Source organism: Pan paniscus, chromosome 11, assembly GCF_029289425.2.
Source record: "Pan paniscus chromosome 11, NHGRI_mPanPan1-v2.0_pri, whole genome shotgun sequence".
In the NCBI taxonomy this organism is placed as follows: Eukaryota; Metazoa; Chordata; class Mammalia; order Primates; family Hominidae; genus Pan; species Pan paniscus.
Genome location: NC_073260.2, coordinates 485,507 through 512,765, shown reverse-complemented (window position 1 = coordinate 512,765; position 27,259 = coordinate 485,507). Strand labels below are relative to the sequence as shown.

The window sequence follows — 27,259 nt, the reverse complement described above, 5'->3', positions numbered from 1 at the left end:
AGCCCGCTCATCAGTGTTCTTCCTTGAAGAGCACATTCTCTGCACACATCTGCGTCTACCTGTGCTCAGAGTCATCCCTTCCAAGCAAGGAGGAGGCCACATGGGCCTGGGGTAGCCCTGGCCTTGCCTACCTGCTCTGCCGTAACACGTCTCCTCTTCACCCAGACAGGAATGCAGGGGGAGGCCAGGCAATGGCTGTTTCCTGCCACATGGTAGGACCCATCTAACCAGAAGGAACTGTCTATTCCAGAAGCTGGGCCTGGGGAACTGGGTTGAAGCAGCCACAGGAAGGAGCCCTTTTGCCTGTAGCTGAGTCCCATTCTGGTCCCTTAGATGTGTCCTCGCTTGTGCCCCTGAAGTTTGGTGTTGCACTGGGGTTCACCTCAGGGATCAGACCTGTTGGGAAAACGGAATGAATTTAGTAGGGTATGGCCACCCCAGAATCTTCTCCAAACAAACAAACACTGGTGCCCCTGCCCTCCCCTGGACCAGCCAGCCTCCTAGAATAAGCGTGGGAGTGGATTCCAGAGCTGACAGACAGGCGCTGCGGCAGCGACCACAGTGACGGGTGAGTGGGTGGGAATTGCCTCGACGTTCATAACCCAACTCGACGTCTGTCAGCTGGCCTAGCGGCCCCAGCCCTGGGTTAGAGACAGCAGAAAAAATGGCTGTCCTGGTAGCCTCAGGAGCCCCTGTGTCCAGGACAAGGCCTGTCCCGTCAGCAACACATCATCTAAATCATATATTGGGCTCTGCAGGACTGGGAGCAGATGGTTACACTGGAGACCACAGCCGTGGCTGCCACCCCTCATGGTATGAGCCCTCCAGGCACACGGCTGTATATGCGTGTGCACGTCTAGGCACATCCTGGCATGGGGCCCATGCATGGAGGATTTGCCTGTCTCCGGTCCCTCCTCCACTTTCACCTAACCTCAGGTGTCCCCTCCCCCTGGAGAGCCTGAAGCCCTCTGGTTTGGAAGGGAAGGAAATGTGGGTGAGGGGGGTTGAGCATTGAAATGATGCTGGGATCTACAAGGAGGGACTGAGGAGCCAGGTAAGGGCCTCCTGCCCCCGCACATCCACCTTCACATCTCCTCCCTGGCCTGCAGGCCGGGACGTGCTGGCCCTCTCCATTGCCATGGAGTGGGGATTGGGGAAAGCAGGGGAGGACCAGGTAGAGAACAGGTTGGAACAAGGGTGGGGCAGGGTCTGGCCATCCTGCCAATGTGCTGTGCCTTGGAGAGGGGAGAGGAGGGAGGAAAGTGAGGAGTGCGTGGGAAACAAACCCAGGCAGGCTCTCAGCACTGGGCAGAGGGAAACCTGGCTGCTCCTCCCACAAGCAGCCGAGCAGGAAGGGCACAGGGAGCCTGGGCAACTTCGTCTACAGGGTCCCCACACCAGAGCATGGAGTGAGCCCTGGGAGGGGACCACTGTTGAGTCTGTGGAAATCTGGGCTTTGTGGCCTGGATTCCTCTTAGCTGAGAGTGGGCAGGGGCAGCTGAGGGTTCCAATAGCATTTCCCTACAGCCCAACAGAGTAAGTCTGAGGCCCAGAACCTCAGGCTTCAGAGGACAGTGCCTGCCAGCCACTGAAGCCCAGGGCTCCCCGCCCTGCTTCCCCCACCCAGGTGTCCCACCTAAGTAGACATCCAGGCCGGGCATCCTTGGTCGTGCACTCATTCAGAGAGCTGGCAGGTTTGGCTTTGAGTTCTGGGCTCAGACTCTGGGCTGCAGAGCAAGGGAATAACCACTGTTAGCCCGGCCCAGACCATCTGCAGGCGCCAGGTCTGGCTGCTCCTTCCTCCAGCTTCTGGAGGCTCAGCACAGCCTTAGGCAGCTGTAAACAGGATCTCTGCCCCACTGGTCAGCCTGGCACCCACACAGTCACAGGTCAAACTCCACTGTCCCTTTGGGGACCCCCACGCCTCCAGCCCCCGCTGAGCCAGGTGGCTGCTGGGGGCGATGCCGGAGTCCATGTCTCTCCGCTCACCTTAAGGAGAATGTGTGTTTCCTGCCATGGCGGCCCCGCAGCCTCTCACACCGGGCTCCCGTGAGGTCAAGGAGGGCTATGGAAGCTGCTTTCTGAGGAGAGATGAGAGGCAGGGGTCACTGTGGCCATCTCAGCTTTTCCCTGTGGGGTCCCTCTGTCCTGGGGCCCCTCTGCCTTGTTTCCCAGCACCCTGATGTCTGCATCTCCCCTACCCCGCCTGGTACCTCCGCTGCCATCCTCTCATCCAGGAACAGGCTCAGAGAGCTGCCCTGCAAGGTCCCGCGGCAGCTGTCCCAGGAGCTCGAGCTAGGCTGTGGAGAGGAGGCGGGAAGGTTGCATGAGCCACACGCAGGAAGCCAGAGCTAGGGCCTGTCCACGCCTCACCGTGTGTCTGGAGCTTCCCAGGAAAAGCGGTGGATTGGACCAAAGTCCCAATGGGGAAAGGGAAGCCACAGAGGGGTTCTGACGGAAAACCAAGCAGAAGGGGAAGAGCAGGTAGGGAGGAGGAATCCCAGCACCTCCTGGGGGGGTGGGTAGGTGGGGGTGGTGGCAGAAGCTGGGAAGGGTCCCAAGGAGCCAAACTGCCTGGACAGCATGGTGGGGGGTGGCATCTGCCCAAGTTCACAGTGCAAGGGTGCCAGGCCCAGATGGCTCTTCGAGCCACTCAAGTGCTGCTGCAAGTGGGGAGCTGCCTGGAGAAGGAATCTCCAGGCACTCACCTGCCTCCCGCCAGGCAGCAGGTGCTGCTTGAACTCCAAAGACCCCTCCATGGTGGGGGTACCCTTTGCATCCTGAAAATACAAGATGGGGCCCAGAAATGTCAGGACCAGCACCCTCAGGAAGGTGGGCAAGGCACCCACTGCCCCCGGCTCTCGTTATTCCTCCCATCCAAGTACTAACCAGGCCTGACCCTGCTTAGCTTCTAAGATCAGATGAGATCGGGCATGTTCAGGGTGGTATGGCTGTAGACAGCCATCTTTATTCCTAATGACCTTCAGCTCCTGTGCCCGGGCTCCCAGCACTGGCTCCAGGGTGTGGGCCCTCACCCCCACAGCCCCAGCCCCACTGCATGCTCCAGGGAGACCACGGCGGGGGTGCCTGCAGCCCCATGGGGACACCTGCCTGGGGGTCCCTCGTCTCAGCCAGCTGTGCTCCTAGCCCCTGGTGTCCAGAGGGCCTCCACTGAAAGGATGTCAGCGAGCTGCCAGCTCTCCCGGGCTTCAGCTCCTGTGGCTGCAGCAGGAGCTCCTGTTCCATCTTGGGGAGTGGGCAAGGTGGGCAAGGTGAGCCAGGTCAGGGAGACCAGCCACACCTCGGGTTCCCGTCTACCTCCCCTTCCCCAGCCCTCCCGGTCAGAGGGGGCCTGCCTCCCCATCACTAGCTCTTTCAGCTTTGGCTCTGGAAGCTCACACCCAGTCCACAATGGTGCCTCTCCCACCACCGCAGCTGGCGAGGGAAAGGAGCAGGTAAGGCAGGGCCGGGTGAGGGCTCAGTGCCCTGGGAGACACTGACTTGCAGGCTGAGAGGGACTGTTCCCCCACCAGCCCTCAGCCCCTAGCCGAGGCAGTCGTCACCTCTGTCTTCTGCATTTGGGCAAACTTCTCTTCCTGGGCTGCCAGCAGCTTTTCTAAGTCCTGGTGTCTGTGCAGCAGCAACTCCACATCTGACACTGAGTGCTGGGGAGAAGCATGTTCAGGTGAGGCCCAGCTTGGGGGGCGCCCAGAGCCTGGTAGCCAGCTAAGGGGCAGGACCCCCACTCACCCCATAGTCGGGCTTCAGCAGGAGGCCCTCCCGGCAGGCCAGCCAGGCCTCAGCCTGCTCCAGCCTCTGCCGAAGCTTCCGCAGGCCCCAGCTCTCGGCACAGCGTTGCCAGCGCAGGACCCAAGCCTCCTCCAGCTCCTGCAGCCGCCCTTCCAGCTCCTGCAGGCACTCTGTCACCTGGTGGGGAGGGGCTGCTATGGGTGACAGCTTGGGTAGGGCTCCCACCATGGGCAGGGCAGGGCTGGAGAGCCAAGTGTTAATGGAAGTGCAGAGGGAAGGCTGTGAGACCCGCACCTGCCCCTTCCCAGCCTCTCTCCCTGCCTGCGCCCAGCCTTCCTTTCCTGCTGGTTTCCATGCCTGTGAGGGGCCCTGAGGCCCTGGGCAATCAGGCTGTATCCCCAGCCCAATCCCAGGCCCACCCTCTGAGTTCACACCTCCGCAGACATGAAGTGGCTGTTGTCCACCAGCTGCTGTCCTTCCTGCCGCAGGTCCTGGGCTTGAAGGCGGCACTCCCTGATTTCTTGCCCCAGCTCTTCATGCTGCCCAAGGAGCTGCTCAGCCCCCGCCACGTCCTCAGCCAGCTCCTCGGAGGACACCAGCTCCTGCCTCTCCTGTGCCCATGCTCTGTGGGGCAGGGAAGGGAGCTGTTGTCAGGGCTGGCTGGGGAGCAGGGGAGGGAGGGTCCAGCTCCCCCAAGAGCCAGGATACCCCCACCCCACAGGGTAGAGCTGAGCCGGCAGCTGAGGTAGGACACCTACAGCAGTTCCTGGCAGCGCCCGAGGAAGGCATGGCCCTGTGCAGCCTGCGCCAGCCACTGGCCTCGCTCCTGGGCCTTCGCCTGCAGGGTGGCCCAGGCCTCCTGCACCTTGGCCAGGCCCCCCGGAGCTGCAGGATGTAGCTGGCCCAGTCGGCAGGCCTCCGTCTGTACCCGTGCCACCTCCTTCTCCATAGCTTCCAGCTCTCTCTGCAACCAGAGCATGAGATCAGGCCTCAGTCCCCCCACTGAGCCGATGCGTGCTCTGCATTCAGGAGCACCAGGCCTCTCTGAGGAACCACCTCCACTCTGCTGCACAAGCTGGGCCAAGTCCTAGGGCCCCTCGGGGAAGGATCTGGGTTTCTGGAGAAGAGGCTGAAGCAGGCTGGGGTGGGAGGGCTGAGATAGGTCCCCTCAGCCACCGCCTTCGGGCAGGGGCTCAGACAGGCAGGCTGCAGGGCGTGGGCCTCACCTCCAGGCGCCTGTGCTGTTGCTGCAGGGTCCGCACAGATGACAGGCTGTGGCCTCCGTCCTCTCCCTTCATCAGGGCCGTCTTCTCCTGCATCCTTCCCTGGAGCTCAGCCGCTGCCTGCTGAAAGCTGTGGACCTCATGGGCTGCAGCCAAGTTCTGGGAGAGGAGAAAGGACCTGGTCAGGGCTGTTCTCTGCTCCCAGGATTCCTTTCTCCCTGGAGACATGGCCTTCTGGGCCACCTCCTTTTGAACAAGGAGGACCATGGGGCTTGATGTGTCCCCAGGTACAGAAACCATCCTCCATGCTGCAGCCCTCAGTGAACGTGATGATATGGGTCTGCGGCAGGCCAGGGGGTGGGGAGGGCGGGGAGAGGAGAGGGCCTCGTGCATCTCAGGGAAAGGCAGACGCGAGGTGTTGGGTCCACGTGAGGGAGCAGGCCGGTTCTCGGGGATCTGGCTGGCCCTGGCAGTACCACCTGCAGTGCCTCTCATGGGGCTGGGGGACCGGGTCAGCTCAGGAGGCAGCCCCAGCCCAGGACCTACAGAGATGGAATGTCCTGGGCTGCAGCCAATTCCTGGAAGAAAGCTGAGCAGGTGAGGGAGAAGGCGCATTCACTTGAGGCCAGCAGGGTGTGTGTCTTGTTGGAACCAAAGCCTGTGGTAAGGAGGGCTTAGAGGGATTTTTTGAAGACTCTGACACCCCTTAGCTTGGCCCGGCCTGTGATCACCTACCTCTGTGCGGGCTTTTATTGCTTGGTCCAACCTCTCCCAAGCGGCCTCAATGCGGCTCCTCTGGGCTTGGATGTGGGGATAGCGCCTGGGTGCACCGCGCTCCAGGGTGCCTACCAACTTCCTCAGGGCATACACCTTGGCCTGGCCCAGGCTCTGCACTTCCTTTCTGAAAGCATCAAACTTCTCTTCCAGCACCTGCAAAGGTATGAGACCCAGCAGGGTCACTCGAGATGGTATCATGAGCTCTCAAAGCTCATGAAGAGCTCAGCAGACTCTGATGGCTCTGAAATCCCTCAGCCCAGGTTCTGGAACCATCGGGATCCTCCCTAGGACACCCTCTCCAGGCTCCTTTCTGCTGACTCCCCAGCAACCCTTTCATCCCAAGGCAGGCCTTCCTCAGCCTCTGCCCACTCCCCGTGAGGTTTGCTCAGGAGTAACTCACCTTGACACCCTCCAGGTCCTGCCCGTAGTCCTGGGACTCGGCAGTGGCCGCCTTGGTGGTCAGCCAGGCATCGAGGAGCAGGGTCTCTCGCTCCAGCTGGTGTAGCTGCAGCTGCTCCTGCAGGCCGTGCCCCCTGGCCTCCGCCCTCCGCAGCAGCTCTGCGTGGGCCTCCCGAACTGCCTGCAGCTGGGCTAGCACCTTGGGGCTGTGAGAAGAGAGCGACAGTCTGGACTGCAGCCCTTCCTTTCCAGGCTGGAGCAGTCTCCTGCCATCTCTGTAGGGGGCTTCTCTCTGCTCCTTCCCGGATGGTGTGGCTTCCGCCCACCTTTCTGGGTTCTTCCTGCTCTCCAGGAGTGCTGCTGTCTGCTGCAGCCGCTCGATGCGTGGGCTGAACGCTTCCAGGTCTCTCTTGGTGGCCTCCAGCCGCCGCAGAAGGGCCTGTGTGGCTTCAGCACTGTGGCCCATGTCCTCGCTGTCCAGGACATAGCCCCGCTCAGCCAGCCAGGATCCCGCCTCCAGGAGCTGGGGGTGACAGAGTGGAGATCCGTTTTCCCGGGGCACCCTCCAGGGCTCAGGATTTACAGCCACGATTCTCAGCCTGGCTGCACAGGGGAATCACCTGGGAGCTGTCATGCTCCCTCGGCCTGGCCCCACTCCTAAGCAGCCTCATCTGGTCCGGAACACAGCCAGAGCGGCAGTGTTTTGTAAAGGGTCCAGGTGATTGCTTTTTTCCATGCAAAATAGACATTTTATTCTTGGTTCATAGGCATAGATTTTGTCACTTAAAACCAAGTTTTAGCAAATATTCCTTGCAGTGTTTCTCCCTTTCATTTTTTAGCCTATTTACTTCAGTTTTTCTTCCTTTACAATTGTATTCACCATCGTGAAGTAATTGAGGTATAATCATCCGAGTGAAGGTTCCAGGTGATTCTCATGTAAAGCCCTGGTTGAGAACCACTGATCTAGAGGGAAAAAAGACAAAAGCCAACCCAGCCAGCAGCTGTGTTCTGGGAAACATGTGGAAGGAAGCCCTTGGGGGCAGGAGACCACTGAGTGGAGGAGACGAAAGGTGCCCAGGCCAGGAGCCCCGGAGTGACCTCCCGGCCGCACTCGCCCTGTGTTCCAGGCCTGCCTGCTGTGCCCTGCCCATCACTCCCCTCACCTCAGTCAGAAACTGCTGGGCCTCCTGAGCCTGCTGCAGCAGAAGCCGCCTCCGCGCCGCCTCTGCCCGCAGGTGGGCCATGGCCTTCTCCAGCTGGTGCACCCGGGCGGCCACCTTGTGGGCGGCAAAGTGCCCAGCCTGCACCAGCTTGTGCCCAGTGCCCAGCACCACCTGGGTCAGAGCCTCGTGGCTGCTCATCTCACTCTCCAGGTTCTGTGGGGGAGGAGGGAGGAGGATGCGGATGTCGCTGACCCTTGGGGGACTCCCACAGTTGTGCTTGAAGTTTCACGGGACCCCACTAACTTGTCCCCAAGGAGTTCCCTGTCCCCATGACTCCCAAAGAATCCAGGGCATCCCAAAAGCCCCCAGAGGCAGAGAGTTCCTGGCTGGGCCACAGAGAGTGCCATTTCCTTGGCTGAGAAGCCCTGCTCACGTGCGAGGCCGGCCCTCCCCGGGTGGGCCCACACCTGGTGCTGCTCCTGCAGGTGCCGCACCGCACTCAGGCTCTGGCCATAGTCCTGGGCAGTGGCCAGAGGCAGCTTCTCCTGCACCCAGGCACCTGGTGCTGCTCCTGCAGGTGCCGCACCGCACTCAGGCTCTGGCCATAGTCCTGGGCAGCGGCCAGAGGCAGCTTCTCCTGCACCCAGGCCATTTCCTCGTCGGCGTCCCTGAAGAACTTCAAGAGGAGGCTCCGGGCCTCCAGGGCCATCCTGCGCTCCTGCAGGGGCTCCCTCAGGCTCTTGAACCTGCAGCGGTGGAGGGTGGGACCAAGGGAGGCAGGGACCAGGGTGTCAGTATTAGGGATACCTGGTGACACAGATCACCCAGCTGTGGCCCTCACCATGGGCAAGGGGAGAAAGTGAGAAGACATCAGTTAAGAGGGCAGGGGTGGGGGTCCCTCCAGGAAGGCAGGGAAGAGAAGCTGAGGGCACGGGTGGATCTACCTCTGAAGCAGCCGCTGGGCCTGCTCTTCCACATCTTGGGCAAGGCAGTGGCCTTCCCTCACAAAGGCCTGGGCCTGGCCCAGCAGTGCCTCAGCCTGCCTGGCCTTCTTGTCCACTGCTGCCTCCAGCTCCCTCTGTGTGCCCAGGAGCTCGCCCACCCCAGGCAGGGCCTGGCCCACAGTGGGGGCTCTCAGCTCAACCTCGATGGGCTCCAGCCAGTTCTCCAGTTCCTCCATGCTCCGCCGCAGACGCAGGGCCTAGGGTAGGAAGTGAGGTAGGCAGGAGGGGAGTGGCCTGGAGCCCGGCCAGCCACCCCTCGGCCTGCACAACCTCACCTCACAGGCCTTCTGGAGCTTGGCCACCTTCTGGAAGTTGTCTTGCAGCTCACCCCAGAGTGCTCCCAGCTACTCCAGTCGCTCCTGGATGGCCTCCGAGGCTGGGTGGCCCCCCTGCAGCAGCCTCTGTCCCTCCTGCAGCCACAACATGAAACACACCTTGTGGACTCAGGACTGCCAGTACCAGGGCACTTGTGTTGACTCTGACTACCAGCACTAGAGCTGCAGAGTCCCTGCGGTCCAGCTGCATGATCTTGAGCAACTTTCTTTACCTAAGCCTCATTTTCCTCATCCGTATCATAGAGAAAATAATGGTTATTTTGTTTAAATGAGATAAGTCATATAAAATACTTAGCAGGGTGATTTATATCAGAGGGAGCCAGCCTGGGGTCAGGACCTGCCTTTGCAGGTGGAAAAGAGAATGTTTTAAAAAGTGCTATGCTGGGCACAGTGGCTCATTCCTGTAATCCCAGCACTTTGGGAGGCTGAGGCAGGTGGATCGCCTGAGCTCAGGAGTTTGACACCAGCCTGGACAACATGGCAAAACCCCATCTCTACCAAAAATACAAAAAAGTAGCTGGATGTAGTGGTGTGGGCCTGTGATCCCAGCTACTTGGGAGGCTGAGCTGGGAAGATCACTTGAGCCTGGGAGGCGGAGGTTGCAGTGAGCTGAGATCTTGCCACTGCACTCCAGCCTGGGTGACAGAGCAAGACCCTGTCTCAAAGTGGCTATGTTTTGACTCCTTCGCTCACAGGACTGGTGGCTATGTCCTGTTCACATCAAAATGTTATCTTTAAAATTACTGAAAAGGTGCCATTTTTGGAGAAGGTGCCCGCCCCCCCCCCCACTGCTGGAAAGCAACTTCTTCTCACTACACTTCTGCCTAAACAACCGCTTAGCCAGGTGCCTGCACACAGAAAGTACTGGATAACGCTGGCCAACGTTACTGTGGTTCAGCACCAGCTCTGGGGCACTGTCCTGTGTTCTGCCTGGAGAGCTGTCCCACCACCCTCCTACCTGCAGGGCCTCACCCGCTGCAGCTCCTGCTGTTGGTGCATGCTCGCGTCCAGCTCCGCCTGGAAATTCTGCTGCTTCTGTAACTGCTGGCAGCATGGCTGTGTCCAGCAAACCCTCCTCCAGGGCCACCAGGTTCTTCTCCCTCAGCCACGCAGCTACCTGGGCACGTGGGGAGGACAGGCCTGCTGTCCAGGGCTTTCCCCTTCCCCTGACCTCTGGGATACCCCAGAGGAAGGGTGGCCTTTCCCTGGGTCGACTCCTTCCCCACCATGACCGCCTCCCTCTCCAAGCGAGGCGAACCTCCTGGGAGTCCTGCAGGAAGGCCTGCAGCTGCTGGAGCTCCTCCAGGCGATGGCGGCGGGTCCCGGCTTGCCTGAAGAGCGCCTCCTTCCTGCCAGGAGGAGAGGCTTATGGGCCTGGAGCCACCCCCGGGGCCAGGTGGGGTGCCCGTCCAGCCTAGGCTTTCTCGGGTATGAATATACTCCGAGTCTGGAGTTTCCTTTGGAATAAAGGTACATTGCACTCCCCCTCTGTATTTGTGTCTGTTATGTGCCGGATTTTGTACCCCCAAGTTTGTTTTTGTTTTTGAGACAGAGTCTCATTCTGTCACCCAGGCTGGAGTGCAGTGGCACAATCTCGGCTCACTGCAACCTCCACCTCCCGGGTTCAAGCAATTCTTCTGCCTCAGCCTCCCGAGTAGCTAGGACTATAGGCTCACACCTCCAGGCCCAGCTAAATTTTGTATTTTTAGTAGAGGCAGGGTTTCCCCATGTTGGCCAGGCTGGTCTTGAACTCCTGACCTCAAATGATCCACCTACCTCGGCCTCCCAAAGTGCTGGGTTTACAGGCGTGAACTACTGCACCCAGCCTGTACCCCTGAGTTCTTATGTTGAAGGCCTAACTCCAGAAGTGTTTTTGGAGACAGCGTCTTTAAAAGAGGTAATTAAGTGAAAATGAGGTCATATGGGTGGGTCCTAATCCAGTGTGACCTTATGAGAGGAGGCAACTGGGGCAGACACAAGCACAGGGGGACGATCTGCCTCCTGCAGGAGGGCAGAAGCCAGGGGCTAGAAGTCAGGGTGGCACTGTGCTGGGGGGAAGCTGAGCCTGCCAGGAACCACCTAAGGTGACTGGGGGAGGGGGTGGTGACAGAGACCAGCAAAGCAAAGTTTGCATTCTGTTAATTCAAAGACCTCCACAGGTACCCAGGTGTGGTCCACCTGCAAGAATGGAGAGGGGGTGGCCCCGACCACCGCCAGGACACCAGCACAAGGAGCCATGGCATTTGTGGGTGCTGGTTGGCTCTCTGATCGGCTGAGAAGGACAAAAGCCTCCACCAGTCTGGGATCTGGCTTTTGACCGTACCTGCCTTGATCTAAAAGTCTGAGGAGCTGCATGAAGCAGCCAAACCTGATGAGCTTTTACAGGGAAAAAAAACTGCAGAGCTGGGGTCTCATGGGCCATGCAGGTCACATGCATCTGTGTCTGAACTTCAGTTAGATGAGCTAAGACTTCTGCTAGCCTGCCTGTGGGGCCAGCACAGTGCTTTCGTCCTCATCACAGCCGTTAAAGCCCAGGATGTGAGGCTCAGCTGCCGTGAGGAGGAACTTGTCTGAGTCCTGCCATTAGTGGGCAGCACAGGGACTCAGGGCTGTGACCCTGGAAGGCCGATGCTTGACCTCTGTGCCCTGCGACCTTCCGTTTCGTGAGATGATTTCCTCTTGGTCTCCTAGCATAAGCCTCTCTTTAAACTCCCTTTGATCTCAACTGAATGAAGAAGGAAGTGGGATTTTCCACGTGGTGTTTGATGTCCATAACAGGCAGACACATTGCAGGGACAGGGGTGGTGGGGACCCCCGGCATCTGACCTCAGTCCTTGGACAAGGCTGGTGAGCCTGGGCCAAGTAGTGGAAGGGTGGGAAGGGAAGAACCGGGATGCCAGATGCCTGTGCCAGCCTGCCCACAGCACCCCTCACCCCAGAGCCACCACTACCTCAGAAGCATGGCCTGGCACCTGCCCAGGGCACTCTGGGCCTCGGGGTGCCCACCCTGGTGCAGGCTGTGGGCCGTGGCCTCCAGAGCACTGATCTTTCCCGCCTGCACCTCCAGGTCCCGCTCCAGCATCTTGTGCTTCCACAGAAGGGGCTCCATGGGGGCCAAGGGGTCCTGGTGGGAGTGGGGAACCCAATACTGTCCATGAGCCTCCCCCTCCCATCCCAGGCTACCTGCCTTCCCACCTAGAACCATCCTACCAAATGCTCATCCACAGAGCGGCTGCTCCGCCCAAACACATCCCTCACATCCCTCAAGGTTGTTTCCAGCTTTAGGACAGTGATTCCCAGCCAGGGGAGGCATTTGGATTAGGGATCAAGAGCCAGAATCTCTGAGGCAAGCAGAGCTTTTTCATGTAAGGTGAAAGCTCCCTCCTCTGCACTCCCTGGAGGACCATGTTAGTCCCCAGTTATCCTCTGAGGTCTCCTATAAGTTATACTCGTCTGCTTCAGGGTTGGGGCAGTGGCGGGAAAAGCCAACCTCTAGGCATTTGGGAAGCGAGGAGGGCAGGGGTGAGGTGGCAAGAATGGGTCAGGCCCACACAGGCACTCTAGAAGCTCCTTGGTGTTCGCGGTGGGGCCTGCCCACAGCTGCATGGGAACTGCTCTAGATGACGGGTAAGTAACTGCCCAGTGACGGATGTGGCCCAGGGTGGGGAGATGGCCCAGAAGGGGAGGATCCCTGGCCTAGGGAGCTCAGGCAGCACTGGCTGGTTTGACCCCTAATGCTGCTCTTGTAATTCCCCCCTCCTGCCCATTCCTGCTGGGCACCTACCCATAGACCCTCACTGGCTAGGGAGTCTTCCTTGCTGCAAAGCCAACGTTCCGTCTTCTCCACTGAGCTCAGAAACAGCTGAGAACAAAGGAAAAGGCAAGAGACAGTCGGTGGAGGGTCCAGCCACTGCAGTTGGAGTGACTGTTCCAGTGGCACAGGTTAGGGAACCAGGGTCCTGGAAGGCAAGAGTGCTGAGTGGTGGGGAAGTCCCTGGCACAGCAGCCCCTCCAGTCTTAGCCTTGACCAGAGGCTGTGGGGTCAGCGCAGGCCCTGTTCGGGGGGGCAAGATGCAGGCTGGGGATGGGACTGTGCCTGCCTGTAGCTCCAGGGCCTGCTGCAGCTGTAGCTGATGCTCCTGCCAGGCCCCTTCCAGGCTGCTCAGCTCCTGTTCTAAGCCAGCCAGCACCTGGCGAATGTCAGAGCTGAAGGGGCGCCCCGCTGTGAGCAGTCGCTGCCCAGTGCTTCCGGCCAGGCTGATGCTGTCTGTCCAGGAGTCCAGCTCGGCCTGGAACAGGACTGGGCTCAGATCACTGGGGGCTGGAAGCAGCCCAGCAGGCAGGAGAGAGGTGGGGAAGCAGCTGAGGAGTGGGAGGCTGGAGGAGATAGGCAGGGCGGGACACTCAGGAGGCCCAAGAGCAAGGAGATGAGAGGAAGGGGAGGGCAGGGCAGAGCTGAGAGCCTGGGAAAGGCTTGGGCCAGCTGCCCATTCACCTTGCACTCCTGATGCTCTTCTAACATACGCCGGGCTTCCACAGGGCTGCGAGGAGCGGGGCTCGTGTCCATCTGAGCCCGCAGCCTCTGGGCGCTGACCAGCAATTCCTGCAGCATTGCCTGGAGTTTCTGAGCTTGGTGCAAGGCATCCAGCGCCTCCCTCCTGCCCACAGTGCTCATCAGCTAGTCGTCAGGCCTTCAAACCCCTCTCCCCCATGCCCACTGGTGTCTTCTGTCCCTTAATCCCCTCAACCACAGGAGGGCCCACAGGCTGGGAGTTACTGGGAGGACAGTACAGTTATTTGAAGGGTGGAGAAGGAATCCTAGGGGAACACAGGGGCTGAGGGGAGCTGTGGGGACTGAGATGCTGGAGGATGGGTCGGCGAGGGCAAGGCCTGCAGGTTCATACCGCTTCTGGGCCCTGCTCCGGAGCTGCCACCAGCTCTCAGCCACCTCCTGCTGCCTGTGCCTGAGGCCGCGGGCTGCCTCAGGGCTTCTTTGGCAGAGGTGGCCCACTTCACGCTCTAGGGACTGTGGGGGAAGCCGGGGTCAGAGGCTGGGGCAGGGGAGCTCTGGGCCACCCTGGCATCCCAAAGCCCCTCCTCCCCACTTGTGCCCAGGGTCCTACTGAGGAGATGCCCTGGGCCCAGCTCTACAGCCAGCTACGCACCTCCACCTGGGCCTGGATGGGGTGCACTTCCCGCTCCAGCTCCTCGTGTTTCCGCAGCAGCCTCTGCACGCTCTCCAGATCTTTCCCACAGTCCAGGGCCTGGATCAGGGCTTCCTGGAGGAGGGGCACGGCCAGTTACCTGCTGGGCCTTTGCTTCGGCTCCTCCTTCCTGGCAAAGGGCCCAACCAGTGGCTTCTGTGTGCACAGCAAGTCCCCAGCGTGATTTCCTGGCCCCGAATTTGAGGGCCAGAGATCTCTTCCTTATGTGAGGGGGACGATTCTGAGGAGCAACTCTGGATTTGGAGTCTCCTCTGAGGGAAGAACCTCACGTGTGTGCTGCTTCCCTGTACAGTCTCACTCAACTCTCATCCCTTGAGGAGCGAGAAAGAAAATAGAGCAAGGTGGACAGACAGGCCTGTGCCGTCATTTGAGGGCAGAAGCCAGCGGAGGAAACAGCCAGGCATGCCCAGCACAGGCAGCAGCACCTGTTTCACACAAGGGCTTCCTAGACCGGGTTCTAACTCTGCCAGATTCCAGCCCGGAGCTCTGTGGTTATGTACACAGTCCCAGGGCAAACCTCCCGAGGGTTTGGGCTTCCTCAGGGCTGGGAGGAAACAGAGAGTGTGTTTTCTGGCCTCTGGACCTGCCATGTATCTGGGGACCAGATCTGGGGGAGAAAGGAGACAGGGAATCCCCCACTGAGCTTGCAATGGGTGCTTCTATGGTCCTGAGTTGATCCCGAGGGCCAGCCCATCAGATGTCCCTGGTGCAGACTGCTGGGACCCACCTCCAAGTACCCAGCTGAACAGGAGAGGCCAGTGAGGGGGGAGACGCATGGGAGACTCTAGGCAGCGCCCCCTCCCCTGACTGCATTTGCTCACAGCCCCCACCGGGACCTCTTTCCACCACGTACCTTCTCCTGAATCCTCTTGGTGACATTGTCCAGCTCTCGGGACAACACGTGTATCTCCAAGGCCCCTTCGAGCTGCTGGTGGTACCGGAGCAGGTTGCCATGGAAACTCGCCCACCTGGCCAAGGGGTGGTGGTGTCATGTGGAGCCTGAGGTGGCCTTCCACCCCTCTTCCCGGCCCTTTGGTTCTCCCCAGCCTGGGACTGGCCTGTTGTTGAGCTGGCTTCGCCGCTGGCAGATGATCTTGACTTCCTCAGGGTCCCGGTTCTTGAGCTGCAGTGACAAGTCACTGATGCTCCTGATGCAGGCATCACCCACTGTGTCCTGCAGGGGAGGTATGGGTGAGGGCATTGGCACCCCCCACGCAGAGCCCCTTCTTCCCACCTCAGCAGGCACTGGAAGCATGCCTGGGCCCCGGAGCACGAGGAACTGCATATTTGGGCAGTGGGAAGAACTGCCTCCTGCCTCCTCTACTGCAGCAGGTCCCTGAGGTCACCCCGTCCAGGTGAAGTGAGCAAGATCAGCTTGGAGCCTGCAGCCCCAGAGTCATCTCTAAGGCCAGAAAATGGGATCCCTGCACTGGGTACCATGTAGGAGGGGGAGAGTGGGCACATGCTCACTAACAGAGACTCTTGAGACGGAGTCTCCCTCTGTTGCCTAGTCTCCCTCTGTTGCACTGTTGTTGTAGTGGCACAATCTCAGCTCACTGCAACCTCCACCTCCCTGGTTCAAGCGATTCTCCTACCTCAGCCTCCCGAGTAGCTGGCACTACAGGTGCCTGCCACCAAGCCTGGCTAAGTTTTGTATTTTTCGTAGAGACGGGGTTTCACCATGTTGGCCAGGCTTGTCTCAAACTCCTGACCTCAAGTGATCTGCCCGCCTTGGCCTCCCAAACTGCTGGGATTACAAGTGTGAGCCACTGTGCCCAGCCACAGAAACTTTTAAAATGAAAATTCAGCTTCTTGGTTGAAGAGAAGCAAAGGGAGGTTGTGGAATGGAACAGTGAGCTCTGGCTTCCTAGGGTTTGGGTGTCCCCACCCCAGGACTCGTCTGAGCTGAGGCTGGTGCTGCTTGGACACTGGAGGGGGTTTAAAGGCACACAGGGAGGGGTCCACCGCAGGGTGTGGTTGCAGATCTCCTGCCTCTGGCATCTCTAGAGCTTGTTTAAATTTCCAAAGCACTTTCCTATGAAGTGCCTCATGCAAGGTAGGCAGGGAAGGACATTCCCCTCCTTTTATAGATGCCGGAGCAGAGCTCAGAGGCTAACCTGGCTCCTTTGTGGCAGAGCCAGGATTCAAGCCCAGCTCCTTTAGAGTCTAGCTCTCTTCCTACTGCAGCATCTGGCACAGCGTCTGTGAAATTCCACCATTAACAAGGGATGTCTTAGGTGTAAGCACTGCCGCCTCTTAAAAAGTAATACATACATGTACCGGGGGACAAGGTTAGCACATTTGGTCTTTAACACCTGATTGTCAATACATTTGCCATTTTTTCCCCCTGTATACCACATAAGAGAAATAGATGTTTGGTGTGTGCATGTGTGAGGGGGCAGGTGTGGGGTGAGGAGAAGATGCTGAGACGCCGAAATAGTCACACTGAAGGTGGGCGCTGATTATCTGCCACACACATAAGAGAAATAGATGTTTGGTGTGTGCATGTGTGAGGGGGCGGGTGTGGGGTGAGGAGAAGATGCTGAGACGCCGAAATAGTCACACTGAAGGTGGGCGCTGATTATCTGCCACACACATAAGAGAAATAGATGTTTGGTGTGTGTATGTGTGAGGGGGCGGGTGTGGGGTGAGGAGAAGACGCTGAGACGCTGAAATAGTCACAGTGAAGGTGGGCGCTGATTATCTGCCACACACATAAGAGAAATAGATGTTTGGTGTGTGCATGTGTGAGGGGGCGGGTGTGGGGTGAGGAGAAGACGCTGAGACGCTGAAATAGTCACACTGAAGGTGGGCGCTGATTATCTGCCACACACATAAGAGAAATAGATGTTTGGTGTGTGCATGTGTGAGGGGGCGGGTGTGGGGTGAGGAGAAGACGCTGAGACGCTGAAATAGTCACACTGAAGGTGGGCGCTGATTATCTGCCACACCCAGGCATATGTCCTATCATTTTAAGATTTTTTGAAATAATTATAGATGCCCAGGAAATTGCCAAAGTCCTGCAGAGAGGTCCCTGTGCCCTTCCCCAGCTTCCCTTACAGCAGCATCCTATATAATGATAACATTAAAACCACAAAGCTGACGTTGGTGTAATACTACCAACTAGACCAGACCTCATTCAGATTTTATTAGTTTTTGCAAGTACGCATCTGTGCGGGGCAGTGGGGGATAGGTCTATGCAGTTTTATCACAGCTAGAGACTCACGTACCTGCCACCACACACGTGCTCTCTTACCTCTGAGGTGGGTGCTACCCCCATTCTAAAGAGGAAGGAGTGAAGGCGGGTGAGAGGAGGGAGCCTGCCCGAGGGCGTAGGAGGAGCAGGCATGGTGCCCACGCCCTGCTCTACAGCCCACACTCTTTCCCTGCTCTCAGTTGGATTTTCAGTGCGGGATGCATGGCCAACCTCTACCCAGCAAGGTCCCCTTACCCCGGCCGAGTTTCCTCGGAACTCGCAGAGCCGCCGTCGGAGCTGCAGGCAGTGCTCCAGGTCCTGGCCCAGGTCACCAACATTCATCTTCATCTCCTGTGAAGGCGGAGGGTGGGGAGGGAGCGCTCTGAGCACCAGCCCAGGCCCCTGGCACCTGCTGCTGGGGATCCCTCCTGTCAAGGGAGGGCTCCTCCCCCCATCTCTCAGCCCCCACCCAGCTGGGGCTACACCTTCTCCTGGATCCAGGCCTCTGCAAGGTCCACTCTCTGCAGGAACTCCAGGAAGTTCCGCCTGTCCTCCAGCTCCTGGCCCCTGAGGGCCATTGCCTGCCTCAGGTCCTCCCAGTGCTTCCGCAGGCCCTGCAGCTGCTGGGAGACCTCTCCAGCTCGAGGGTGACCCTGTGCCAGGAGAGCCTCTCCCTTCTGGAGGGAGAGAGGGGACACAGGACATCTTGCCTGCTGCACTTCCTCCTAAGACTGACATGGCCCCTGGGCCACACTTTGGGGCAGGCATGGGGCTGAGGGCCCTGTTGTTACCTTGGCAACAGAGGTCATGACCTCCTCATGGGCCTGGACTTCAGCCTCAAAGGCCTGGTGTTTCAGCAGGGGCTTCAGCTTATCTCTCAGGTCCCCAGGAGGGATCGGCTCCTTCAGCTGCTGGGCCCACGCCTGGATCCAGTCCTCAGCCTGGTGGGGGTGGGACATGAATGCTGCAATGTTCTGCAGCCTCAGGCCCCAGACGCCACAGGCCTAGCCCCCAGCCATTCCCAGGAGGCTGGCCTCAGGGGTGGGGCGGGCAGCACCTGGTAAATGAGCCTTGAAGGTTCCAGCTCCGGAAGGTTGCTGCAGGAGGCAGCCGGGCAGGGCCTTGGGTGGGCTCTCGTTTTGGAGGTGTGGCCCCTACTCCTGGGGCCCTGGGCTGCTCTGCTCCCTTCCCCACCTCTCTTGCCCTGGCGCTGCTAGAGCTCGGGACACTGGTGGGGTCTCCACGCAAAGGGGCTTAGATCCCATGTTCTGGGCTCCAGCACAGCCTCTGGGAAAGCCATCCACCCCCGAACCTGTTTCCGCCTCACAGTGTTGCGGTGTGAAGGCGGCTGAAAACTGTCGAGTGTGGTTCCAGTGGAAGGCCCTGGGCTGGGGGTGCCCTCTGACCTGGGTTGCGGCCTGGGTGAAGCTGGCCATCAGCAGGGAGGCATGCAGGGCGTGTCCCCGGCTCTCCGCCAGCTCCTTCACTCTCACCCAGCGCTGCAGCAGGATGGGAAGCTGGTCCCGCACCCGGGGGCGCCGGAGCGTCTTCAGCCGCTCACGCAGGGCTGCCTCCTGTGGGGCAGGGGCACAGCTGCTGCTCTCCCACCCTGGGCTGGGGCAGGGCCTGGCCTGCAGGGCTCACAGTCCTTTCTTTGAGGGCCCCGGAGCCCTTACCTCAGCCCCATATGGCTGAGGGGTGTCTGATCCTCCCAGCCACAAGCCAGACCAGTCTGCTCCCCAAGGACCACACGGTGTGGACAGAGCCGAATGCCCCGTGTGGGTCTCTGCAGTGTGGCCCATCTCCCCCTGGGCCCTCTTCTTGAGCCACACGTACAACTTGCTCAGTCAACCCCAACCAGGCCCCCAGCCTCGCAGGCTTATCAGCACTGCCTCCAGGAATGCACCAAGCGCCCCGTGACCCCCTTCAGGACTCTCTCCTGACCGCCACATTCTGACCACGCCCAGGCCTCCTGACTCCATTACCTTCTTGTCCTGGGCAGTCAGAACCTTCAGGAAGACCTCGTGCTTGCGAATCAACTGCTCTACCTCTTCCACCAAGCTCCCCAAGGCACTGGTTTTCAGGGAGACCTGGATCCACAGAAAAGTCAAAGAGGCCACCAAGCCTTCCAGCCAGCCAGCCCCTCCAGCTGCAGTCTGTGCCCATGGGCACTCTGGGTATGGCAGGGCCTTAGGAGTGCCCACTGAGCTTGGCATGGAGCTGTGAGGAGTGGGAGTCCAGGTTGGGAGGCTGCGACACCTCAACCTCTGCACCATGTGGGGAGCATGACCAGCCTCTGGCCAACTTCCTTGGGGCTCAGTCTGGGATAGGGGCTGGGGATGTCAGTGGACGCTCAGGGGCCTCAGCACTTCACCATGGCCACCTGGAAGGACTTGTGCACAGCTGCCTCATATTAGAGAAAAAGCCAGAGAGGCGGGAGGAAAGGGACTGAGCAGAGAGGGGAATGGAAAGGAGGAGCAGGAGGCTGAGCGGAGTGTGAGGGCGGGAGGGGACCTGCCTCCTGGGGCACGAGGATCTCCTCCAGACGGCCGCACTCTCTGAGGAAGAGCTGCTCCTGCTGCTCGGCCTGCAGCCTCTCTTGCTTCTGTGCCCAGGCCTGATACACCTGGTCCCGCTGGTCCTGCAGGGCTCGAAGCTCTTCCTGGACCTGGGGATGGACACATGAGGAGCCTCAGCTGGGGAGGGTGGTGTGGGTGAGGTGAGGACTGGATCCTGAGGGAAGCTCCTGAGGAGAGGCCAGCATGGCACAGTAGGACGGGGCACCAGGTGGCCAGGCACAAGCTTGGTCAGCTAGGGTATGTGGGGGCACCAGGGGAGGGGGTCCACCTCCTTGGTGGGTGTCCCTGCAGCAAGAAGTGCCTGCTGGCCCAGCTGGGTGGCCTGCTGCCACAGCTTCTCCCGGGCCTCCAGCTCCGCCCGGAGCCACTGGTGGGCACTGAGCTTCAGCGGGCCGCTGCTAGGCTCTTGTGAACTCTCCTCCACCTGCAGGTCCTGGCGCATGCGGGCTGCCCAGGAGGCGTAGTCACGCACCTGATCCCGGGGACACGGAGGGAGAGCCGGGTGAGGGCTGGGCTGGGCAGCAGGAAACCAGGTGCTGAGGCAACTGCAGCCCACCTGAGTCCACTCACACTGCCCAAGCCGACCTGGGTCAGGGCCTCGGGTGAGGCATGTGTGGCCCTTTGTCACTTGGTTTCTCCGTTCTCATCCAACCCGATCCTCCCAGAACCACGAACCCCCTACATGAGCCAGACACTCACCACGACACATCTCTGCCCTTTGTTCCTCCTGCCTTCCCGTCTCTACAGAGCTCACCTGGATGAGGCCATGAGAGGACTGGCGGCTAGCAAGATCAGCCCCATCAAGACTGCTTGATGGGGAAAGAAAGTTCACCTGCTCTTCAAAGGCCCCTTGGCCGCCTTTGCCTGGCAAAGCCTTCCCTGGTATTTGACATTGCACTGCTCTCCTTGTTCTCTGAATTACTAATTTAACCCTTACAGTCTTCTGCTGATTTGGGTACAACTATACAAGATTGGTGCTGGAGGGACTTCAGGCCCTTGTCCAAATATCTCATTGCATGGAGGAAGGAAGGGTAAATGGCACAAAGAGTCTTGTAAACTCTAAGTGCATGACAAACCCAGGGTTAAGTGCCTTGCTCAAGCTCACATTGCTAGCAAATCAGCAGAGTTAGGTCCCTAAACTCAAGCCTTTTTGCAGTGTCAGTTTGGGCCTCCTGGTCTGCCAGGTCCCAGGACAGTGGGATGCCGGGGACATCCCGTGGCCAGGACCTACTGTCCCAGTCTGATTCTCTGGGTTTCGGGCTCATCTCCCCAGGAAGCAGGGCTCCATGAGGGCAGCAGTTCCACTGTCCATAGCTTCTATATTGCCCTCCTCTCTCCACCCGTGGCTTCAGCAGGGAGCTGAAGACAGACATTAAATAGATACTGACTGATCCAGAGGTCACTGTCTAACATCTGGGTCTCCAGTTATGAGCTTTCCTCGGCAGTCCTTACTCCCAGCCCTGGCTGGGACGCTGCATGACTGCCCTGCCACTCACCTTGCTGGCACTGACCCAGACCCTAAGGTGTCACTGCTACGCCCATGTGCTCAGCCCCTGACCAGCCAGACTGACATCCCGTGTGCTTGTGCTCTCCCACCCGAGTCCATGCTTGTTCTCCCTCCAGAGCTGGAGGGCCTCATGCGTGCATGCCCATGCATGGTGCAGCACACACACATGCACACACACGCCACCCAAGGGGCAGGAGCCCTCACCGCCGTGCGGAAGCGGGCCAGGAGGCGTGCCCGCTCCAGCGGGGCCCTGCGCTGCTCCATGCGTCGCTGCAGCACTGCCCACGCCTGCGTCACAGCTTGCTGCCTCTGCTGCACCGCATGGGCCTGAGGCCCCGGACACAGCTTCTGCACCCTGCCTGCAGTCTCCAGCAGTTCCTGCAGCTGCGGGAGGGGCAGGGAACAGGGAGGCAAGGGTCATGTCCTCCTGATTATCTCGCAGATGTATCCCTCACCTGGGAACTCTGGCCCCCTTGGGCCACGTCCTGCCATGCACAGTAGGCCCATGGGAGGCTCTGAGGGAGAGTGGAAAATCTAGAGGAACAGGCGGGCCAGCCTGAGGGGGCTGCAGGGGCCTGGGTCGGAGAGGCAGCCAGCTGGGCTCACCTGCCGCTCGGTGCCCACGAGTTCTCGCTCCAGCCCCTGGTGGCTTCTCAGCTGGGCCTCCAGCCCACGCAGGTCCCGTGCCACATTGCTGGGGAGGCTCGTGGCTTTCTCCTGAGGAAGGGAGAATGCTGAGGAGATGCGGGATGGAGGGTGGGCACTGAGCCTGGAGTGTATCCACTTCTAGCCACCCCTCCGGCTCACACCTGGACCTGGGTGAGGACTTCCAAGAGATCTCTGTGAACTCTGAGGGTGGTCTCGGCGTCTCGGAGCGCGTGGCCTCGGGCCTGGGTCAGCTCCCACAGCTCCGACCAGGCGGCCCTGCCCACGGCGTGTGGAAGACCAGCCGGGGATCTGCTGCCGGGCCGTCTCATTCCTCCCTCCCGCTAGGCCTGGTCAGCCCGCTCCTCTCTGAGTTGTATCGGGACTTGCCCAAAGCTCCTCCTTCTTAAAACCTCTCCCGCCTGTGGCCCTGCCTACGCACCTTCTTCCTGGGAGCCTGTCTTCTAGCTTTACCATGAATTCAGTGCTTTGCTGCTGTAATGCTCGGCACTGCATGGTATCTGTGCTGTGATACTCCTTACATCCTGTGCTTTGACTCATAGTGCGTCACCCAGGTTATGATCACAGACGCTTTGTGGGCAGAGGCCACATCTCTCCGTTCCTCGCTAACTCTGCAACTGGCTGAGCTCCTAAGGCTTCTGCCAGGCCAGGCTCTGGGCTAGGGGTTATGAGCAAGTCATGACCTTGCCTCAAAGCTCACAGGCTGGGAGTGGATCCAAATCAGCCAAGTGGACAGCTAGGAACCACACGAGGCATGGGCTGTCCCGAGTGAGCACAGGAGCTGGGGTAGCTCAGGGGAAGGCCCTGATGTCTGGCCCCACCATCTTCCCACAGCTCCTGCTCTCAATCCTGGGAGCAGGACTCTGACCTGCACACCCAGCCTCACTTCCCTTCACAGACCAGATCCTGTGGCGGGCTCAGCTTCTCTGCAGCTAGGCCCCCTGCAGAGCCCTGTGGGCAGCCAGGGCCAGCGTGGCCCTCACAGCATGCCATCCCCTCTTACCACTCTGGGCCCTGCCTGCCCAGCTCCTTGCCCCAAACCCCATGCTGGCCTGGCCCGCTGGGCACTCACTGCAGATCCTACTGCCTCTGACGGACCATGGGGCCAGCACTGTGCCCACGCTCTAGCAGGCTGTCTGCCAGCAGCCGGCAGGTGGCCACCCGCTGGCTGCCCATCTCCACTTGGTGCTGAAACTTTGCAAACTTGGTGCAGAGGTGCTGAGAAGAGGGGAGTGGGTGACAGGGTAGCCCCCGGCTGGTTAGGCGTCAAGCAGCCTGGGAATTGAGGCACCTCAGTGCCCAACTGGGTGATGTGGGCTTGGACAGCCACGGCGTCTGCCCGCTCCACTCAGGAGGCCCCACCTCAGCCAGGGCTCACCGCTCTGCTGCCACCTTCTTCCTCCACCCTGCCAGAGCCAGCTTCCCCACCCCATAGGCTCTTCCCCAGGGCACCCTCCTTGACCCTGGCCCTCTTCTCACCAGGGCGTGCTCGGGGTCCTCCCCCAGGCTCTCCCCTCCTTTGGCTGCCTGCTTCTGGCTTGCCAGCCAGCCCTGCAGGTCCTCGGCCTCCCTCAGGAACTCGTGCAGCCTCAGGGTCCCCTCCAGTTCCCGGTCCCTGTGGTGACAGTCCGTGGTTCCCCAGAAGTGAGTTGCCCACCCCCCTGGGGGCCAGTCAGGCCAGCCAGAGGGGCCAGTCTGAAAACTGGGGTTACTCATGGTCTCTGTCCAAGCCTGCGGCTCACGATTCAGGGAGCAGTAGACACAGCAGTGCAGGTGTAGGGGCAGAGGAGGGTGTGGACGTGGGGAGATGGACTGCAGGGAGTTGTGGGGCCTCACTGAAGAATTTATGGAAAGAGGTGAGCAGCACACACCCTTCTCCCAATGCATCTCTACAGCCTGGGGTCATGGGTTCTGATTGACTTTGGGCCATGGCATGGGAACAGTCAGCTGTGGCTAGGCCTCCTGTACTCACTGATGAGAGGGGTTATGGTGTCCTCACCGTGTGGCCGCCAACTCCTGCAGTGCCCGCAGCTGCTCCCGGAGCCTCTCCCATACCACACGCAGCTGCTCAGGGACTTCGGGGCCAGTGAGGGTTTGGGCCGTCTGGTCAAGCTCCTCCATGGAGCTCCAGTAAATGGCTAGTTCCTCCTGTAGAGCCTATGATGCATGAGGACCCATGCCAGGCTCAGCCTGGGTGACTCATCCACCCACCTGTCCGTCCCCCACCCATCCAGTCAACAATCCCCATCCATTCACCCACCACTCACACGCCCATCCATCTACCTCAACTCATTCATCCACCCACCCAGCATCCATCTACCCATTACTGATGGAGTAAGTACTTATTGTTCCATAAAGTGAACACCTGGTCTGTGCCCACTGAGGGCTCATTATTTAGCAGGGAAAGGTGAATGCTGGCTAATCTGGGCCAAGGAAGGGAGGGCACAGGAGGCATTAGACTGGACCCCAACATCCATGTGTAAGAGAGAGGCAGAGTTAAACAAGCTGTCCAGTATAGCCGGGAGATGGGTGCTCCATGAGGCCAAGGCTACAGGCCTTTAGAAAGACCTTCTCTGAAGGTCCTGTCGCAGAACACACTGGAACTGGGGCTGTGCAGGAAACATGCCCAGACAGGAGGACAGTTCAGTGACAGCAGGAACTGGGACTGCCGTGGGCTCCAGGCTTTGAAGCTTGTGTGGTTCTGGGAGTCCGAATTCAGGAGTGAGGAAGGGGACTTCGAGACCTCCCTCCCTTCAGCCAGGGGATGTTTGTGGGAGGAGGTCGGCTTCATGAAGGGCATTGGGTTAACTCAGAGGATGACGGGTAAAGCCTGGGAGGAAGACACCTGTGGGAGATGTGGAGCGGGCTGGGCAGGTGACCTTGACAGAGGAGAAAAGTGCCAGGGGTGGGGTAGAGAGGAAGCAAGAGGAGGCGGAGAAACCCCAAGGCCACAGGGAGAGGCAAGACTCGTAAGAAGATGAAGGGAGAAAGCGTGTACATCACAGTGCCCAGGTTGCCTTGGAAGAAGGGGCACTGTGGGATCTGGGTGGGCAGTGGGGATGGGGCTGTCTGCGTCTCCAGGAAGCAAGAGCAGGGCTCTGTGCCTCTGAGAGAGGGAGGGTGACAGCCCTCTCCCCGTGGTCCATCATCACCCAGACCACACTGCAGGGGAGGCTCAGGACGTGGTACCTGGTGCTTGTTAATGAGCCTGAGGGTGGCTGCCTCATCTCTGCCATAGTCCCGACTGCTCACCAGCGGCCGCTTCTCCTCCACCCAGCCCTCCAGCTCTGACACATCCAGAAAGTACTGCCAAGAGTGGGGCCAACTCACCTGGAGGATCTCAGACAGGACCCTCCGTCAGCCCTGGAGACATCTGCCCCTGCTCTCCAGCATCAAAGGGGCTTCTGTGCCCATAGGGGCACCCATCAGCTCCCAGCCCAGAGCCCCCACCACTGATCCGCCTCCCTGAGAGTCCCACAGGTGGCCCCTCAAGGAGCCCTGACTTCTGCCTCTTCCCCCAACCCCACCTCTCTGCATCCTACCTGCTGGAAAGTGACAGCCTGCTGCAGACACTGGGCCCGCGCTTCACATGCCCTCTCCAGCTCTGCCCAGTGGCCTTCCAGCTCCTGGCACTGCTCCACGATGTGTTGGGCTTGGGGGTGCCCTGAGGCTGCTAGGCTCCGCCCAGAACTCAGCACCCGTTGCACCTGCCCCTGGTGAGCTTTTACCTCCACCTGGAGCTCCTGCCACAGAGTGGCTTGAGAGGCTGCTGCTCTTAACCCAGGGGTGTCCGGAGCAGAGCCATGGATGTGGCTCCAGGACCCAATCATGGCAAGACCCCCAGGGTCAAAATAGCTGGGGCAGAGATTTGGAAATTGGGATACCCAGGGGTGAGGGCTTAGAGGCCAGGACACCTGAGTAGGGGCAGAGGGTTTCTAAGGTCTGGGAAGCGGATGTCGGTAATCCTGTAGGAAGAAGAGGGCTATTACCTTGTGCTTGTGGTGAAGGCTCTGGGCACCATTCAAGCACTCGGTATAGCTGGTGGGGCTGCCATGGGGCATGTGCTTGGCTACCCAAGAGAGCTCCATGTTGCTCAGGTGGCAGAACTGGTGCAGCTCCACTGAGGCCTGCAGCTGCAGGCCCCGGATGGCCAGATGCCCCTGCAGAAGCTCCAGCCTAGGAGGAGGAGGAAGAGATTGGAGAGGGTGGGAACAGAGTGAGCACAAGGCTCCTGGTTCTCTCCTTGGCCAAGCCAGGGCCCGTGAAGAACAAGACCAGGGAATAGAGCAAAGCCCCATCTGACAAAGGGAGGCAGTGGAAGGGCGCCAGGGCCCCACCTCATGGCCTAGATGACTCGCCTGACCGCACTGTGGGGGTCCTGCTGAGGAAGCATAATGGGGTCTCCGACCCTCCCATCCCAGAATGACTCTACTCATAAGGGAGGAGGTCTGGACACCCCGGTCCTGTGGGTGCCATCTTGTGGGACCTTAAATTCACATGGAGGAGTGACACACAGGTGGGTGGGAGGACAGACCCCACCTCTGGAGGTGCTTCTAGGTCTCTTCCAGGATGGCCGGGGAGGCGGCCACGCCATGGGCCTTGGAGGCGAGGGCAGACATCTTGGCAGCCAGGGTCCGGCTCTCACTCTCCAGCTGTTGGTGCCGTTTCTGCAGCCTCTGGCTGGAGCGCAGGTCCTGCGCTCAGGGGGACGTGGGCGAGACATGTGAGCATCCACCCATCATCCACTCTGAGCACTGATCACCCCTGTCCCTCCTCTTTCCCTACACCTCATACCCCTCCTGGCCCCCGGCCGAGGCCCAGGCCTCGTGGCATCAGCCCTAACACTCCCTTCTTGCCAGCAGGAGTTCTGTTACGAGATCAAGCATGGGGACCTGGCCAAGAAGTCCCTGGAGGTCACCGTTTGGGATTACGACATTGGAAAATCCAACGATTTCATTGGTAAGGGGGCATAGTGGGAACACCGTCTCACTGTGTGCCTGTCCTGGATCAGGCCACAGCCCCTCTTTCCTGGTCCATGGGGAAAGCTGGAGCCACGGACCACCTGCCCCTAGGTCAGACCTTCTCCAGCCTGACCCTTGTGCCCCAGGAAGAGACAGGCCCAGAGACGGAAGGAGTTCTGGGAGGGTCACACAGCACTCTGTGGTGGAGCACAGACAAGAGACAATGATGGGCAGAGCCTCGGGCTGGACTCTGAGCCCTAGAGGCCCCAAATTCCAAGTGGGCCTGGTGGCTGTGCATAGTGGGGCTGCCTGGCTCTTTCTCCCCTCTTCAGGCCCCCATTCCTTGACCCCTGATGCTGCCTCTGCACCCTGCCCCTATCCCTGCCCTGGTGGAAGAGAGACAGGATGGCTGGGCCCTGACGGGGCCAGAGTGTGGCATGGAGGTCAGGTCCTGTTCATGCTCAGAACCCAGTG

At 59.9% G+C, this 27,259-nt stretch overlaps 1 protein-coding gene across 1 annotated transcript; it reads right to left on the bottom strand.

Moving 5' to 3' along the window:
- Positions 1 to 61: 61 nt before the first annotated feature.
- LOC117977589 (spectrin beta chain, non-erythrocytic 5-like) lies at positions 62 to 26,657 on the bottom strand. The gene is given in 47 exon segments (XM_063594246.1): positions 62 to 1,793; positions 1,825 to 1,868; positions 1,990 to 2,081; positions 2,214 to 2,300; positions 2,709 to 2,780; positions 3,112 to 3,246; positions 3,564 to 3,665; positions 3,751 to 3,927; positions 4,185 to 4,374; positions 4,509 to 4,714; positions 4,977 to 5,132; positions 5,709 to 5,903; positions 6,151 to 6,355; positions 6,476 to 6,672; positions 7,313 to 7,525; positions 7,872 to 8,058; positions 8,257 to 8,513; positions 8,592 to 8,726; positions 9,624 to 9,696; positions 9,698 to 9,768; positions 9,910 to 10,000; positions 11,603 to 11,775; positions 12,436 to 12,513; positions 12,752 to 12,940; positions 13,147 to 13,309; positions 13,556 to 13,677; positions 13,817 to 13,930; positions 14,730 to 14,844; positions 14,935 to 15,050; positions 17,328 to 17,423; positions 17,558 to 17,749; positions 17,864 to 18,013; positions 18,479 to 18,646; positions 19,058 to 19,162; positions 19,591 to 19,740; positions 19,920 to 20,123; positions 21,363 to 21,542; positions 21,765 to 21,875; positions 21,968 to 22,082; positions 22,897 to 23,042; positions 23,304 to 23,439; positions 23,824 to 23,981; positions 25,014 to 25,130; positions 25,367 to 25,567; positions 25,814 to 26,000; positions 26,364 to 26,518; positions 26,619 to 26,657. Coding segments are annotated over 47 exon segments (6,801 nt in total). The 3' UTR covers positions 62 to 1,557.
- Positions 26,658 to 27,259: the final 602 nt, after the last annotated feature.